Here is a 15,390-nt window from a genome sequence, read left to right as displayed (position 1 = left end):
CCGCCCCCGCAGCGGCCCCGCGGCGGGCGGGGCTCGGGGCGGCGCCGCGGTGGCGCCGCGGTGCATTGTGGGGCGGCGGCGCGGCCTACCGGTAAGCTGGGGCGGCCGGGGCCGGGGGCCTGAGTGGGGGGCGGCCGCTGAGCAGCCGCTCCGCGCTCCGAGGAGGTGCCCGGGCCCTGGTGCGGCGCCGCTGCTTCCTGGCAGGCTCCTCTTGCCTCGCCTTCGGGGCGCGCCTAGGCCCAGGTTCGCGCTCGGTGCGGGGCCCCGGCGGGGCCTGCGGCGGCCCAGGCCTGCGGGGCGAGCCCCTGACCGCTCCGCGCCGGCGGGGAAGGCCGGCGGTGCTGTCCTGACGCCGTGCGCAGAGCTGCTGCTGCTCGCCGCCCCGCGCATCCCGTCAGCCGGAGAAGAGAAGCGTTAGTAAGATAGCTTTCTTTTTGTCGGCCTTGGTACTTACTTTTGTGAAAAGGCGTGTCAAGAATGCATAATACAGCGTTTCTGGTTTAACTGAGTGATACAAAACCACGGTGAAGAACTGTCAAATGGTGTTGATCTGTAAGACTTTTTTTTTTTCTTCTGTTACAGGGGAAAAAACAAAATGGCATCAGGGACGGCAATGAACACCACTTCTTCAGGAGGATCGAATGACGTGAGCCTGGAAGAACCAAAGAAGATGACAAGGGAAGACTGGAGGAAGAAGAAAGAATTAGAAGAACAAAGAAAACTAGGAAATGCGCCTGCTGAAGTGGATGAAGAAGGAAAGTAAGTTTTGTTAAAGCTATGGTTATTCTAAAGCTACTGGTTAAAAATGTCTTCTTTCCTGTTGTGATTACAGAATAATCTTGAGGTCGATACATGATTTCTACTTGAGTCATTGTAGAAATAAGTAGTTGCACTTTGTGAATTTGCTTTTAACATTCCAGTCGTCCTCAGAAAACAGATATTTTCTAAAAAAACGCAGGTTCAGTCTTTATCTACTGTGATCTACTGACGGTGCTCCTAAAAAGTCCCATCTATGCGGCAACTTACAAGTGGTATTTTAAAAGTGACCAAGACCTACTACTGGGGAACTTTGCTGCGTACCTTTTCTGTTCCCTCTTTCTTGCTTCTGCAAGGCTCGTTGTTCCTGAGAAGAGAAATGTTACTATTTTTGTGCTCAGGAACGTTGCACAGAATAAGGTATTTGATTTGGAGTCAGGATTTTAGGTGAACTAGATGGCAACAAGATCTCGGTGAAAGTTTGTGTTTATGTAGTTAAATTAGAGCTTATTTTGCAATGCATTGTAACAACTTCATTATTTTATTATCACCGCTAAAGCACTGAACTTTAATATGAGAGTTATTTGTTAGGCTAAGTTGTGGGTTGTGGGTTTTGTTGTGGTTTTTTTTTTTTTTCCTATGCTGTGTATTTATTACACAACATCTTTTGCAGAGATATCAATCCTCATATTCCTCAGTACATATCCTCAGTACCATGGTACATAGATCCCTCTAAAAGACCTACACTAAAGCATCAGAGACCTCAGCCAGAGAAGCAGAAACAGTATAGCTCCTCTGGAGATTGGTACAAACGAGGAGTTCAAGAGGTATGCAAAACATTTTTGTCATAAAATAAAGATTTGGTTTGATTTCATGAGGAAATAAGAAAAGAGACTGACTCCCTGTAAAGATGTAACTCTGGTCACATGTTTTTGAGAGGGACAGGAGCTGGGAATTCTTACTCAGCAGGCAAGTCGCAGTGTTTGGTAATAATTAAGATATGTGTTCTGGGTTTGGGTAGACCACACACACTTTAGGTGTACTGAAAAAATGAATTAGTTGTTGGGAACGCATATATGAATCTTGCACAAGTTTGTACAACACTCTGTTTTTTTTATTGTTTAGCATGCTATAGCAACTAGATACCGTAAAGGAGCTTGCGAGAACTGTGGTGCACTGACACATAAAAAGAAAGACTGCATGGAGGTAAACTTGGCTTTTGTTGATGTTTTAATGGATTTGAAAACAACGTGAATTCTACTCTTAGTGAAAAATAGCTAGCTATAGATAAAAATTACTAGTTTTGAAAAAGGTTACAAGTATTGAAAGGTGGCTCGAAAATTTCTAAAGAAATTGTTATGTAGGAAAAATGAAGGGAAAAAATGCTACTATTCAGGGTTTTGCTCATTAGTTCTGTTTATGATAAGCGCTGCAATAATAGGTGAAAATGTTTAGCTCCTCATGTTAATTTGCTTTAACTCAAGTGCTGCTGTGCCTGTCTTTCATGTCAGCTAGAAGCCATCCCCAGAAACTGAGTTTTAATTGCTTTCTTAATTGTGGAAAACAGAGTTAGAAATTGATGGGGTTTGGCGTCAGTTGCACTACTTTAAAATAGAGAAATTTAACTACTTGCATTTATTACAATTCACAGGCTTATATTGCTGAATTAAACTGGCTTTGGAAGAGCTCGATTGATACTGTTTTCTAAAGGGATATCTGAGTGAGTAACGTATTTTAGTTTAGTGGACTGATCCAACCGTTTTTTTTCCTTTCAGAGACCCAGGAAGGTTGGAGCAAAATACACAGGCATGAATATTGCACCAGATGAACATGTGCAGCCTCAACTGATGTTTGATTATGATGGAAAGCGAGATCGTTGGAATGGTTATAACCCAGAAGAGCACATGAAGATTGTAGAGGAATATTCCAAGGTTGATTTGGTATGTAGGTGCTATGGTTTACTGGGGAAAGCGTCAGTGTTTGGCTTGGCCGGGAGGAGGAACGTTTGTTATGTGCACTGTTAATAATCGGCCTTGTGCTGTATTCATAATGAAAAAGTGAGGTGGATTCTGTGTTTGGTAGCAGACTTTGCTTAAACTGAAAATTCAGATCAGAACTGGCAACTGAGTATGGCTCTGCACAACACATGAAGTGTCTCCAGATTGCTTACTTTTTAATAGAAAAGCCTTAGAATTTATTACCCAAGGTGCAGACTGAATTGCAGGCAAGAAAGGAATTTATTATCTGGCTGTATTAGAGCCGATAAATCTATATCTATTTTGTAACCTCATTTGTGTTATTTTACTTACGAATCCTTTTTGTTACCATGATGGAGCAGCGGACTGTTTGTACATGTCTCTGGGCAGATCGGCACCTTGCTGTTGCAGTTAACCTTCTATCTGTATGCACCAAATCCATGTGGACACTACTAACTTTTTAGAAGGAAAAAAAAAAAATAGTTCACTACCTTGGCTGGATGTTAGGCCAGTTCCAAAAGGTAGTTAGGTGCCTGACTAACTCCCTTCAGTGCCTGGTGCTCACTATTTTCCTATAGTGCGCAGGAAAGCTAATGCTAAATGCGATCTAATCAGTGTGTATAAATGTCTCATGGGAGTGTTTAAAGGCAGAGCCAGACTCGTTCTCAGTAGTATCTAGTGACAGGACAAGAAGCAGCGGGCACAAATTGAGATATGAGAAATTCTGTTTAAACGTAAGAAAAAAATGTTCTACTGTAAGGGTGATCGAACAGTGGAACAGCTTGCCCAGTAAGGCTGGGGAGTCTCCATTTTTGGAGTAATGAAAACCTGCGTAGACATGGTCCTGGGCAGCCTGTTGTAGGCCAGCCTGCTTTGAGCAGGGGGATTGTCCGCGGCAGTCTCCAGAGGTACCTCCAGCATCAGCTGTTCTGCGGTTCTGTGATGTCAAACACATACAAAAATTCACCAAATGCTGCTTTAGAATCTCACTATAGATGCTAGACTTTGGTGCTTCCTGGATGAAACATAAATGCTTGCAGCATCAGTCAATGAGGTACCTTAAGCACTGAAGTTCCTAACTAGATTATGAGGACACAATAATAAAACATGTTTGTTCTTAAACAGTATTGAGCTAAAATAAGCTATCTCTTTCTTAAGTTAGGATGCACATAGTAATGGTACAGCTTCATAAGCCCTAGTAAACTGTTTTATTTAACAGTATAATACAAAATAGTAAAATGATCAGTGTTTATATAGCTTCCTTTCCTTGAAGCTCAAAACCCAATATGGTAAATCATAGAAGTAGAGAGAAGCTGTAGGCTGCTGATTTTTCACCAGCACCCAGAGAATTAAAACCTCATTTTTTTTGTAATAAGGACTAAGTTTTAAATGGCAGCAGTCACAAGAGATGCTTATGATAACACTTGCTATTAAAAAGACATACTAAACCAAATGTGTTGTCATGATACGCAGGCCAAACGTACACTGAAAGCCCAGAAGCTTCAGGAAGAGTTAGCATCAGGAAAGCTGGAGCAAGTGGTAAGTAAACTAAACCTGAATTTATTTTTGTTTAGGCCGAATAAAAATGCAATAGGTTACTTCTGCTCTCTGATGCTTTTATTCTCTATACAGGGTCTGCTGTTGTTTTTTATGCCCATCAGTAATTTAAAGATTTTCCTAGCACCAGCATATTTTGTGTCACATTCAAGAATTTGAAGCATCTTCTTTCAAATTATTTCCCCTTAAGGGCAAAAATTCTGTGCAATTATTATTCTTGCTAAAATTAATGGCATGGATTTTTCAGTCAGAAAAACTTGCTTTCCGTGTAGCAGTTTTGTTTATGTACTGAAATGCTTTTTTTGTATTGAAAGATTGTTACGTCTGACTAATGTTGAAGTAATGACTGTTATGTGACTGTGGATTGTCTTAGTAATGCTTGGTATAAATGGGACTAGGAAGGTATTTTCTTCATCTTAGAACTAAACTTGTTTCTTCTTCAGTCATTGCTATGACTATTTGCAGTGTCTCTGGTTATTTGAAGGCTGAGCATAAGTATTTCCCTCTGGCTTATAACTCTTCCACTAACTTCTACAAGCTCCTCATATAAAATTCTAATTCTAAAAGGCATTTCAGATAATATTCGAAGTTTATAAAATGGGGAAAAAGTAGAGACTGCTACTGGTCAGAAGTAGTTTTTTTAATCGGTACGGTAAGAAAGCAAGCACCAAGCAAAAGACTACTTACAATTGTAGTTTTCCAGAGGTTGTCACGTTGCATTTTGCCACTAGATGGCAGAGCGAACTTAATCTCTGATGGAGATGACCACGACTGTTCCCAGTTTGCATAGTCAGCGCTTGCCGGTTTGCTGGTCAGTCTTCCAGGACTCAGAGTTGTTTCCATCTTTACCGCTGCAAGTATTCTCCAGTTAAAGGCTAAGCAGGTTAAAAAAATAAATTCTGGCTATGTTTCTCCAGATTAAATTATGGCTTCTGATTCACGCTCAGTGTTCCCGTCAATCCTAACTAAATACTTGCATATGCATATCTTCTTAATTATTTTTTTTAAGCTTTCAGAGTTGAATCTTGGTTATATTTGCATGATATGAAATACTCTAGTCTAAAGCATTAGTGTACAAAGGCGTAATAGTAAGCTCTAAATAACAGTGACAGTTCTAGAATTTGCTGTTCTTGCAAAGGCTTGGAAATTCAGTTGGGAATACAGCGAAAAGGTCTCCAACATGCATCTGTAATAGAGACACTTACAAGCTCTTTCCTAGAACATGCAAAGTATAGCAGTCTTTCTGCATTTTGTGCCACAGGTAAATTGTATTTTGCATCCAGCGTGAAAGCTCTGCTTTGATTGCTCTTTATCTCCCTGCCATCTTTCCTCTCTCCACTATCTTGTCTTCTCTGCTGATGTGCTCTTTGTTTGCTGCAGAACTCCCCAAGACACCAGTGGGGAGAAGAGGAACCAAATTCACAGACAGTAAGATGATTACCCTCTGCATCACACCATGGGCAGAAAAAAGGAACTGTAGTCAGTGGAACAGTGAAACAAGGGTGGCATAAGGGTTTCAGTGTTGGGTTCATGCTGCTGGCTGCCTAGTCTTTCGGGCAGAGGTTGTTGGATTTCATAGAGGGGTTTTTGGTTTTAACTCTGGTGTGTTGTCAAACCTTAGAGATGCAAGCAAATGACTAGTTTTTAATATGTGGTATGTTTTGCCCAAGATAACTGGTTTCTTAATATCATCACAGTTAGGTTTTTGTAACTAACTGTTTCCATATGAGGAAGTAGAAATCCTTTAACTAGAGTATTTCTGAAAACTGTTGAATGTTAGATTAGCATGTTACTAGCACGACAGCACACTTAAGCCCAAGGAAATGATGCTAACTTTTAACTACAGGGATTGCAGAATTTTTGATGAAACCACTAAAATCGGATTCTTGTACTTGTCTCTAGAGTGAATGTCCTCTTTTAATCAGAAGTTTCCTGTCTCTCCTCAGGAAAGAGACCATAACAGTGAAGATGAAGATGAAGATAAATATGCAGATGACATTGATATGCCTGGGCAGAACTTTGACTCTAAAAGACGTATCACAGTTCGAAATTTACGTATTCGGGAAGATATTGCAAAAGTGAGTAAAGAATTCTTTACAGATGTTCTTTTGTATTCATGAGTTAATTTCAGAAAATTGCATGCTCAATTATTAATGAGTTTGCATATGGGTCTTGGGGTTTGGAGGTTAAGGTCTGTTCGCAGTTCTATTCCTGTTCATGTTATGACTTCGTCAAGATCATCCTTTTACACAGATACACCTTTTTAAAATGTCTAAGCTGGGGGATACAGTAGTAACTTCAGTTCTTTTAAAATTACAGATATTGAGTATCTTGTATGCTGTTTTCTTTCCCTAGTACTTGAGGAATCTAGATCCAAACTCGGCTTATTATGATCCCAAAACAAGAGCAATGAGGGAGAACCCGTATGCCAATACAGGCAAGAATCCAGACGAGTAAGTTAAAACAGGGTCGTGCTTGTGTATCCAACAAAACTCTCTTAAAAATGAGATTAATAGTTTTGTATTTTCTTTTGCCTGTATGTCCATTTACTAATGAATCTCTAGTCAGTTACGGACAGAAGTAGTAGTAAACATGGAAAAAATTGTTTTACTTAGCAGCACTTTTTGTTTTAGTGTATAAAAGTGATGTTTTAGTAATTCTGGCCCTTAATCTTCGGGGATATGTGGACCACCGTTTAGTGTAATGATCTGTACAAGGATTAGAACACTCTGCTGTATCTAGAAACAGTAACGAAGTTTATGTAAAGTATTTCAGTAACCAAATCTTGAACTTCATCCCTTGTCTGTTGGGAGGCATTCAGCCCCGGAGACTAGCGTGGAGTATCTGTAGTACCTAACTAAATGCCTGAATTAGGAGCAAAAGCTCCTCATGTGCTAATGGAGTCTGCATAGAAAAGGTCTGAAAGCTTTGGCATTGTCTAGATAAGACAACTTAATTAAAGAATGCCATAGGCTGGCTTTTGGCTGCACATAAGGCTCTCTCACTTAAAACCCGAGTCAAGCACTTGAGCTGTGACCCTGCCATGACCTGTGCAGTGCTGTGGACATACAGAGTAGACAGGCTGTGAATAGAAACATCTATTTAGGGTACAGTAATTGGATTAGCTCGCTGCCGGAGGTACAATGGCAGTGGCTAAATGCTAGCAAATAATGCTCCTTCCACCCCTCCTTGCCCCCAGCTAGAAGAATGCCAGTCGGGTCTTTTTTTTGGATGCAGACGCTTTCGCTTCTCTCCAGAGTCATAATTTGACCTTTGTTGAATCTGTGTTTCTGCCACAGCATTGCAGACTGTAAATTTTTCAGAGTGGGAGATGAAAAGCATGGGAAATTGGATTGTTAACATTATTTGATTTTTTCAACCTGTGTTTCATATACTCATTGTGAATCTCTTCAAGGGGTGTGCAAAAGGTAACTGAGAGCAGTAAAGCTATTACCAGGCTTTAACCCAGTAAAATACACTGGGTCCGGGCGGGAAGAGAGATTCACAAATGCAAAAGCTGAGAGTCACCATGCTAGAATATCACCTACTGTTCATGCGTATTTATTGCACAGTTAGATCCAAGCTTGACTCGTGGCATTTGGTATCCCAGACAAAGCGCCAGGTCTGTGCCATAGGATGTTTCCATGTAATCGTAGGCATCAAGTATTCTGGGTTGCTGTCTGGTACTTTCATGACTCTATGGGGATGGAGCCTAGACTTTCATTTCATGTATTGAGTTGAATGCTCCTTCCGCTCCCTCCATTCTTTACTCTCAGGGCACAAAGGAGAATTTTTACTTTCCTGTTGGTGTTCTAGGATTGTATTTAAAAGGAAATGACTTGAATGCTAAGAATCATATTGTTCTTTTCTGCAGAGTTGGTTACGCAGGTGACAACTTTGTTCGCTACACTGGAGATACCATTTCAATGGCACAGACTCAGTGTAAGTGGCTTTTGCTTTTTTTTTTTTATTTTTAAGGAAATGGACTTAAAAGTCTTAAGTTAACAATGCTTCTTTCTTGCAAAAGAGAAATAAAGCTTTCTTTCAAATTACTACAGAATTAAAGATCGTAATTTGAATGCACGTGTCAGTTTTAGAATAGATATTGAGTGAAACCTCTTGTGTACACAGTGTTTGCTTGGGAGGCTTATGACAAAGGCTCTGAAGTTCATCTTCAAGCAGACCCTACAAAATTAGAGCTACTTTATAAATCCTTCAAAGTGAAAAAAGAAGATTTCAAGGCACAGCAGAAAGAAAGCATCCTAGAGAAGGTAATAGACACTTCGTTTTATTTATAAGAATTCTGTTGAGTTTGAAGTCTGGGTCTTGGGGAACAAATAAGATTACTAATGCTATGTGAAAATGGATCAGCTGTTCTCAGCAGCTTAGATTTATAAAAAGATTTTTATATCTATACACACTACCTTATCAGTTGGATTCATTATGTTATTTAATATAGGAACCTTTGAAGATCTGCTGGTATTTCTTTGGATTATTGGGAGCTCTTCCCTTAACTGTCAGAATTTCACCAGTGAAAAATCTGACAGCAGTATGTAGGAGTAGTGGGAATTTAGTTTTTTTTTTTTTTTTTTTTAATAATACAAGTGGTTGAAAAAATTCTTTTGCTGTTTAAAAGTGGTATCTGTTCTAAAATACCCAAGTAACTGTCTCCCAAAATTAGTTTTAAATTTTTCTTTTCTCTTAAATATGAAAAGCAGAATTTTCAGACTCAAGTTTTGGGTGCAGTCTTCTAGATAAATATTTATTTTATATTTTGCTACTGGTTTCTTGGACAACAACTGATAAAGAGCTAAATAATCCATTTAGATTCTAACCTTGTCAACATTCAAGTTTGGAGGGGGCAGGTTATACCAGAGCCTTTTGGTTTGGTCTTAAAAGTTTTCCTGCTTTGAGTGAGGAATATCACTGTTGTAACCCTCCAGGCATTAAAAAAAAAAACAAAAACAAAAAAACCCCACTAACCCCCCCAAAAACCCAAAACAAACAACAAAAAAAACACCACCAAAAAACCACCACAGTGGCCATAGGGGGAGACATATTTCTCTCTTAACTAAAGATTAAACTGTCTCCATCCACTTCTTTTGTGTCTTCTTCAGAAGATACTGAAGGTGAAGATTTTGAAATGTGTGCTTAACTACATAAAAGGTGGGGTTTTTTACAAAACTATTATATGTTATTTCTGTATGCATTTTAGTATGGAGGACAAGAACATCTGGATGCCCCACCAGCTGAGCTGCTGTTAGCTCAAACAGAAGATTACGTGGAGTACTCTAGACATGGAACAGTCATCAAAGGACAAGAGAAAGCTATTGCTTGCTCTAAATATGAAGAGGATGTAAAGATCAACAACCATACAGTAAGCCTTGCTTATGTAAACATTATAAAAAATATTAGATTCCTTCCCATACCACGAGGTATGGTAGGGTACAGTACAATGTAATTAATACAGCAAATAAATTTTTCCTGTCTCAAATGTGACACTCTCCCTTTTCTAGTCAGGATGAATTTCAAGTTGTCGTGGCTGAGATGTGAATTTGAGGAGTTGCGATGGCAATCTTAAACTGAAGGGGAAGTTACTGTATTTCCCTTTGACTTTGAATATGAGTTGCCCACATCCTGTTGCTTTTCTCTTGTTTGAAACTGTACCTGCAAGGCTAATGTAAAATTGCAAAAGTATTCCTCATAACTTTCCCTTCTGGATTGTTTGAGTAATTTACTTATCAAGATATAACCTCAAGAATAAATTGCAGCCTGCCTCTTACAGGAGTATCATTGTGGACATAACTGCTATGGTATCTTCTCTTGCAGTGCATTTGGGGTTCATATTGGAAAGAAGGCAAGTGGGGTTACAAATGCTGCCACTCGTTTGTCAAGTACTCATACTGTACAGGAGAAGCTGGGAAAGAAATTGCTGTAAGTATTGTCTTATTTAGTCACTTGGAAAGACTTAAAGAGCATTCGTCTTCCTACCTAAGTTTTAGACTGTTTTGCTTTTTGGGCGTTCGTAGTTTGGGGGTTTTTTTTGTCCTTCCCCTTTCAAATGTGCTTAGTAAATGGGTATCCTTTCTCTTGTCTGTTGTATAGAATACCGAAGCAAGCGTACTGGAAGAGCAACCCAGGGAGGAAGAACACATGACAAAACCCAAAACACTGATGGAGGTAGGTTGCTTCCCTTTCTCAGGAAGGCAGGTACTTTTCCTCAGCATTTTGAGAGATGGGAAGGTATGTGTAACTAACTACAACATTTTAAGTTGTAATGAGTCTGAAAATTATTAGACTGCATTATTAGATCATTAACATCTCTATTGAAAAATAAGCTCTCAAATAGCATTAATAGACGCTTGGGATTTAATGGCTTGAACATTACTAATGTTTGCAAGTTGAATCTTAACAGTAGCTTGTTTTCTACCTCACAGATCCACCAAGAGAAACAGAAAGAGAAGAAAAAGAAGAAGCACAAGAAGAGCTCAAATTCAGATAGTGAGGGCGAAGAGAAAAAGAAGCAAGAAAAACTTAAAAAGGTGCACTGTGTTCTTCAGTTGTTTTGTGGCAACAACATCTTGAAATATATTTTACAACAATGTCAGTTTTATGAAGCCTGTAATGCGGTTCTTGTGGTATTCTGTGGGATGTTCTTTGATGCTAGTTTGAGCTAAAGCAAATTTAAAATGCTGTTAGATGTTCTAAAGTACATTCCCTGTTTCCCAGGCAAACATGCAATGAATATTTAGTTTTGGAAGACTAAGTTTAGAAGATGTAGAACACTTCCTTTCTAGGCACCTATTACAGCTGCAGATCTATAAAAGTCATTGCAGAACACAATGATTTGGGTATTGAAGAAAGATGGAGAGATCAAAGGCACTGTCAAAGCTTAACTTAGCACTTTTTATCCCAGACTTGGGCCCAGTCTCACAGTTGATGCAAGAAATCCATCCACCAGGCTATATACTGACTGCTGCTGACCAGCCCTTCCGTGCACACAGCAGTCTGCCGCTGGATATTCAGTGTGTGAAACTGGTGTTAAACTACGGTTAATCCAAGCATTGTACAAATGCAACTTCTTTTCAGTAGGAAGTAGTAGTAGTTTGAGGAATGGGATAGCGTGTATTTTAAAAAGCATTAAAAACCCCCCAAAAAACGCACCCTGACTGGAAAAAAAAAAAAACAAACCAAACCAAACCAAAAAAAACCCAAAACACCACAAAACACAACAAACCTACCCAAACCCCTAAGATCACATGCTTGCTTCTCTGCTTTTGTACTTGCTGGATCATGATTACATTTTAGGTAAAACCAAGGAGTTTCTTATTTGATTTGGGCAATTGGAAAGAGATAAAGTCTCTTGCTTGCTAAATACCATTTTACCATCCTTTTATGTTAAACATAAAAAATGAGCATTAAATGAAGTGTGCTGTAGGTGGGCCAGACGGCGGTGCATTGCTTATCCCACCATTCTGCCTGCTGCTTGTTCATTATAGTAGACTCTAATACAAACTTTCTTTGGTTTTTTTGCTTAACTTTCATTGTGGGTTTTTTTTTCCTTTGCTTTCATTTCAGGCACTAAATGCCGAAGAGGCTCGTCTTCTCCATGTTAAAGAAATCATGCAGTTAGATGAGAGGAAGAGACCATACAACAGCCTGTACGAAACCAGGGAGCCAACAGAAGAGGAAATGGAAGCCTATAGAATGAAACGTCAGAGACCTGATGATCCCATGGCCTCTTTTCTTGGACAGTAGTCATGGCGAAAATCATTCCAATGCACAAGACTCTCTTTCATACTTGTTTACAACGCTGTAGACGCTTGCTTACCTTCCGCGTGTCTAATAAGTGCCAGAAATAGCAGAGACCTTTTTGTGCACCAAAGCAGCTGGTGAAAACTTCTTTCAACAGACATAAGCAGTCCAATACTTACAGCAATTTTATATGTGTATGTATGTATACATATACAGTCACAAATATATATATACACATATATAAAAAATTATGTGTATATATAAAATACATACACCTACTCTGTAAATTCTTTATTGCAAGAGAAAAAATCTGATACCAGCTGGAATTCTAGGTTTGTTTGGCCAACTAATGTATGCATAATGTCATGATACATTCAGTAAAACTGACTACTCAAAAGAAATGGTCAGCAAGTGTCACTTAATATACAACAAAAATTGTTGAAAAAAATTGATACAGCTACTGAAGCCTCCTACTTGTAAAGGGAGTTGTCTATCACATGGCTTTAAAAGGAGAAATAGTTTCTTGATGACTTTGTAATATGTATTTTGGAAATGTAAAGATTGATTGCCTTGTACAGTTTTGGTTAAATTAATGTAAGGGTCTTAAATGCTGTCCAGCCTTTTTAATGAAGAGGTTAGGAGAAGCTGACTGTAGAGCTTTTCAACTCTCATTCTGTTTCTGCAGATGTTAACATAAAAATTGCAGTTGCAAAGATCTTTGGTTTTCTGTTTGGTTAACAGTATTCATCTTACCCTGGTAACTTCCAGAATCCTCTTACGTGGTGTAATACCAAGCGGCAGGCTCCAATACCGTGTGGTACTGCGAAGCAGCATCTGCTTTGCGTGTGGCAATATTAGTCCTTAAACTGGGAGGTTTCCCCTTTAACTATTAAAAGTTGAAGAAAAATGGGTGAAAAACTTCACAGCACAACTTTACAGTTGGAAGGCTTGAGAATTATTTCTGTTATGGCTTCAACTGTCTTATCAAACATGGCTTTTATAACCACATTTGATGTGGTTATATTTAGGGTAGGACAAGGAAGACTCTGTAATCCTGGCTTTTCTTCTTAAAATTAAGAACCCGCTTACAATTTCCACTGTGTAAACAATGAAGGAAGTTAAAGTTACTGGAAGAAAATGAACAGTATGTTATGCCTGTAACATGGTGTACCTGTAATTTCCAACTGTGAAGCTTGTTTCCTTTTTTTATTAGGTTTTCCAAGTCTGTTTCCCCCTTATTTTTGTTACAGAAATACTAATTCTGAATGCAGACTTTATTTTATAAGACTTATAAATCTGACTGCAGACTTTTATTTTATAAAACTTGAGTTTTAAATCCTCCTGGCGCTTGCAAAAAAATATCACCAACTAGTGAGATCAAAGATCTGGGGGTGGAATTGGTAATATAACCAAGTACCAGGAAGGAAAAAACCTTGAAGAGTGGAAATTAGCTTTTGCAGAAATTGCTTGTATGTTTTCACAAACAGCGTGGATTTAGACAGTCAGAGGGGGAGAAATACTAGGGAGACAGTTTTTCTTCTGCTATACTAGTGACTCACCTTCTGGGTTTCCACATCAGCTCATGTCTTGACCTTTCTAGGTTATGGATAATTTCAGGGAAAACCGCTCTTTTTCCACAAGTAATTACATACAATAAACATACACGTAAGTGTCACGTGTCTGATTTCACAGCTGTTTTGCAGAGTATTTTAATTTAGCATACAGAAATGCTAATAATGGAAATTCTGCATTAGTCTGCAATGTAGTTCTATATTAAAGCTATCTGTGATTGATAATCTCATTGATGATCAAAATTTTAGGTTATTTACTGTGTTCCAGAGATCCTCTGGTAGGACCTGAACGCAAACTGTCCTTGGATGACTTCTCTGCATGAGCTGAACTGCACACTGTTCTCAGGGCCGTAACGCCCGTGGTCGCGGCCCGCGCCCCTCCAGCGGCAGGCGTGCCAGCTGCTGTCGTCTTCGCCAGCGCCCCTTCAGCCGGAGGGAAGACGAGACGTCGGAAGGGGCCACGTTATCGGTTCCTTGAGCGATTGAGATAGATACCTTTCTAAAACCAGCTGGAGACTTGATTCTTTACAAAGGAGCGATTCAGAAATAACACTGAAAAGAGCAATTTAGAATGAAGAACAAATAATTCACCGGTGTAGGCAGCCTGTAAAGTTCAGATTAAAACTCTTGTTTAGTGTTTTTCTTACATTCAAGAGAAGAACGGGGAGAGAGTTAAAGGTGCAGGTATCTTAGAAGCCAACGTGTTCAGTGCTATAGAGATGTTTATTACAAGTAAACTTAGGGCGTTCCGCCCTAAGCATACTCATGTGGATGGATTTCCTTTTCAACACCTGACTGTAACTCACTTTGCAGCGCGCCCTGTCTCGCTCTGCTAAGAGAGCGCCGGTGGGGACGGCGGGCCGCTTTTCCCCCCGGTGAAGCAGAAAGGCAGCTCCAGGGGAAAAAGCAATTATTAGTGTTTTATTCAAAATGCTCTTCCTTGAGCTTGTGAATGATGATCTCGTCTGGATCAGTCTCAACAGTTCAAGGACAAATAAAGCTTAAAACATGTTGTCCTATTTATATCATAAAGGTTAAATGTTAAAGAACATTGGATCTGATCATGAGGATTAATTTTTCTCTATCTGCTTCCCCTCGGATTTGGCATGCACTATGACTGTGCATATCCAAAGACTGCTTCCTATTGCACAAGAAGAATTTTTCCTTTCTCAAATGAGTTTGAAACCAGTCTGTAGGCTAGCTTGGACACAACCGAGCACAAAATGAAAACGAGCCCCCTCTAGCAGAGGCAGCTGCAGTTGAGCGCTCCTGTTTCTCGCGCGCGCAAAGATGGCAGGGAGGCGAGAGGAAACGCCTTGCCCCGGTAACACAGAGCGGTCGCATTCTCAACTGGGAGCACAGGAGGGACCCTCCCACGCCGTCAGGGCAGCTTTCGGGGAATCCTGCCCTTGGCAAAGCTCAACCATTGTTTTCTCAACTCCCTTTTCAGCAACTGCTTCGATTGCCTCATTTTTCATCCTGGTGAGTAGGGGTTGTCTGAGGCATACTCAGTCTGCAAACCACGCACTAGCCAGCTGATTCGAAGACATTTGCATTTTTAAAACATAGATTAAAACAGTCTCCTCTTTTTTTTGTTGAAAGGTTCAGCATTCTGTATTATCTTTCAGGGCATGCCAGAAGGTAGTTCTTTACTGTCTCCACATTTCTTCGTAATTGGATATTTATGGCTTTCCTGAGTGGGTTAACAAAAGAGATGCACCGTTCCATGCAAGCGTAATTGGTTTGGGCTGTTGAGGGATCAGAAAAAAGCAGGA

General features: G+C 39.8%; 1 protein-coding gene across 3 annotated transcripts; it reads left to right on the top strand.

Moving 5' to 3' along the window:
* The first annotated feature begins 75 nt into the window (after window positions 1-75).
* SLU7 (SLU7 homolog, splicing factor) lies at window positions 76-13,733 on the top strand. 3 transcript variants are annotated; one of them, XM_082324297.1, is made up of 16 exons: window positions 76-413; window positions 583-759; window positions 1,430-1,583; window positions 1,882-1,962; window positions 2,532-2,696; window positions 4,206-4,271; window positions 5,670-5,717; window positions 6,236-6,367; window positions 6,645-6,742; window positions 8,164-8,231; window positions 8,421-8,560; window positions 9,505-9,666; window positions 10,119-10,223; window positions 10,395-10,469; window positions 10,727-10,831; window positions 11,868-13,733. In XM_082324297.1, the coding sequence occupies exons 2-16, from the start codon at window positions 596-598 to the stop codon at window positions 12,045-12,047; spliced, it is 1,743 nt and encodes a 580-aa protein (XP_082180423.1). In that variant the 5' UTR covers window positions 76-413; window positions 583-595; the 3' UTR covers window positions 12,048-13,733. The 3 variants fall into 3 exon arrangements, with proteins under 3 accessions (XP_082180423.1, XP_082180422.1, XP_082180424.1); XM_082324296.1 differs by having other exon boundaries at window positions 76-417; XM_082324298.1 differs by lacking the exon at window positions 5,670-5,717 and having other exon boundaries at window positions 76-417.
* The last annotated feature ends 1,657 nt before the right edge of the window (window positions 13,734-15,390 follow it).

The sequence above is a fragment of the Platalea leucorodia genome (genome assembly GCF_965183815.1).
Source record: "Platalea leucorodia genome assembly, chromosome: 11".
Taxonomy (NCBI): Eukaryota; Metazoa; Chordata; class Aves; order Pelecaniformes; family Threskiornithidae; genus Platalea; species Platalea leucorodia.
This window is presented reverse-complemented; position numbering and strand designations above follow the sequence as displayed.

Bases quoted from the DNA above. Each gene is read 5' to 3' on its own strand.
- SLU7 (XM_082324297.1), top strand. From the start codon at position 596: ATGGCATCAGGGACGGCAATGAACACCACTTCTTCAGGAGGATCGAAT. The intron at 760-1,429 runs GTAAGTTTTGTT...CATCTTTTGCAG, and splicing joins GAAGTGGATGAAGAAGGAAA to AGATATCAATCCTCATATTC. The intron at 6,368-6,644 runs GTGAGTAAAGAA...TTCTTTCCCTAG, and splicing joins TTCGGGAAGATATTGCAAAA to TACTTGAGGAATCTAGATCC.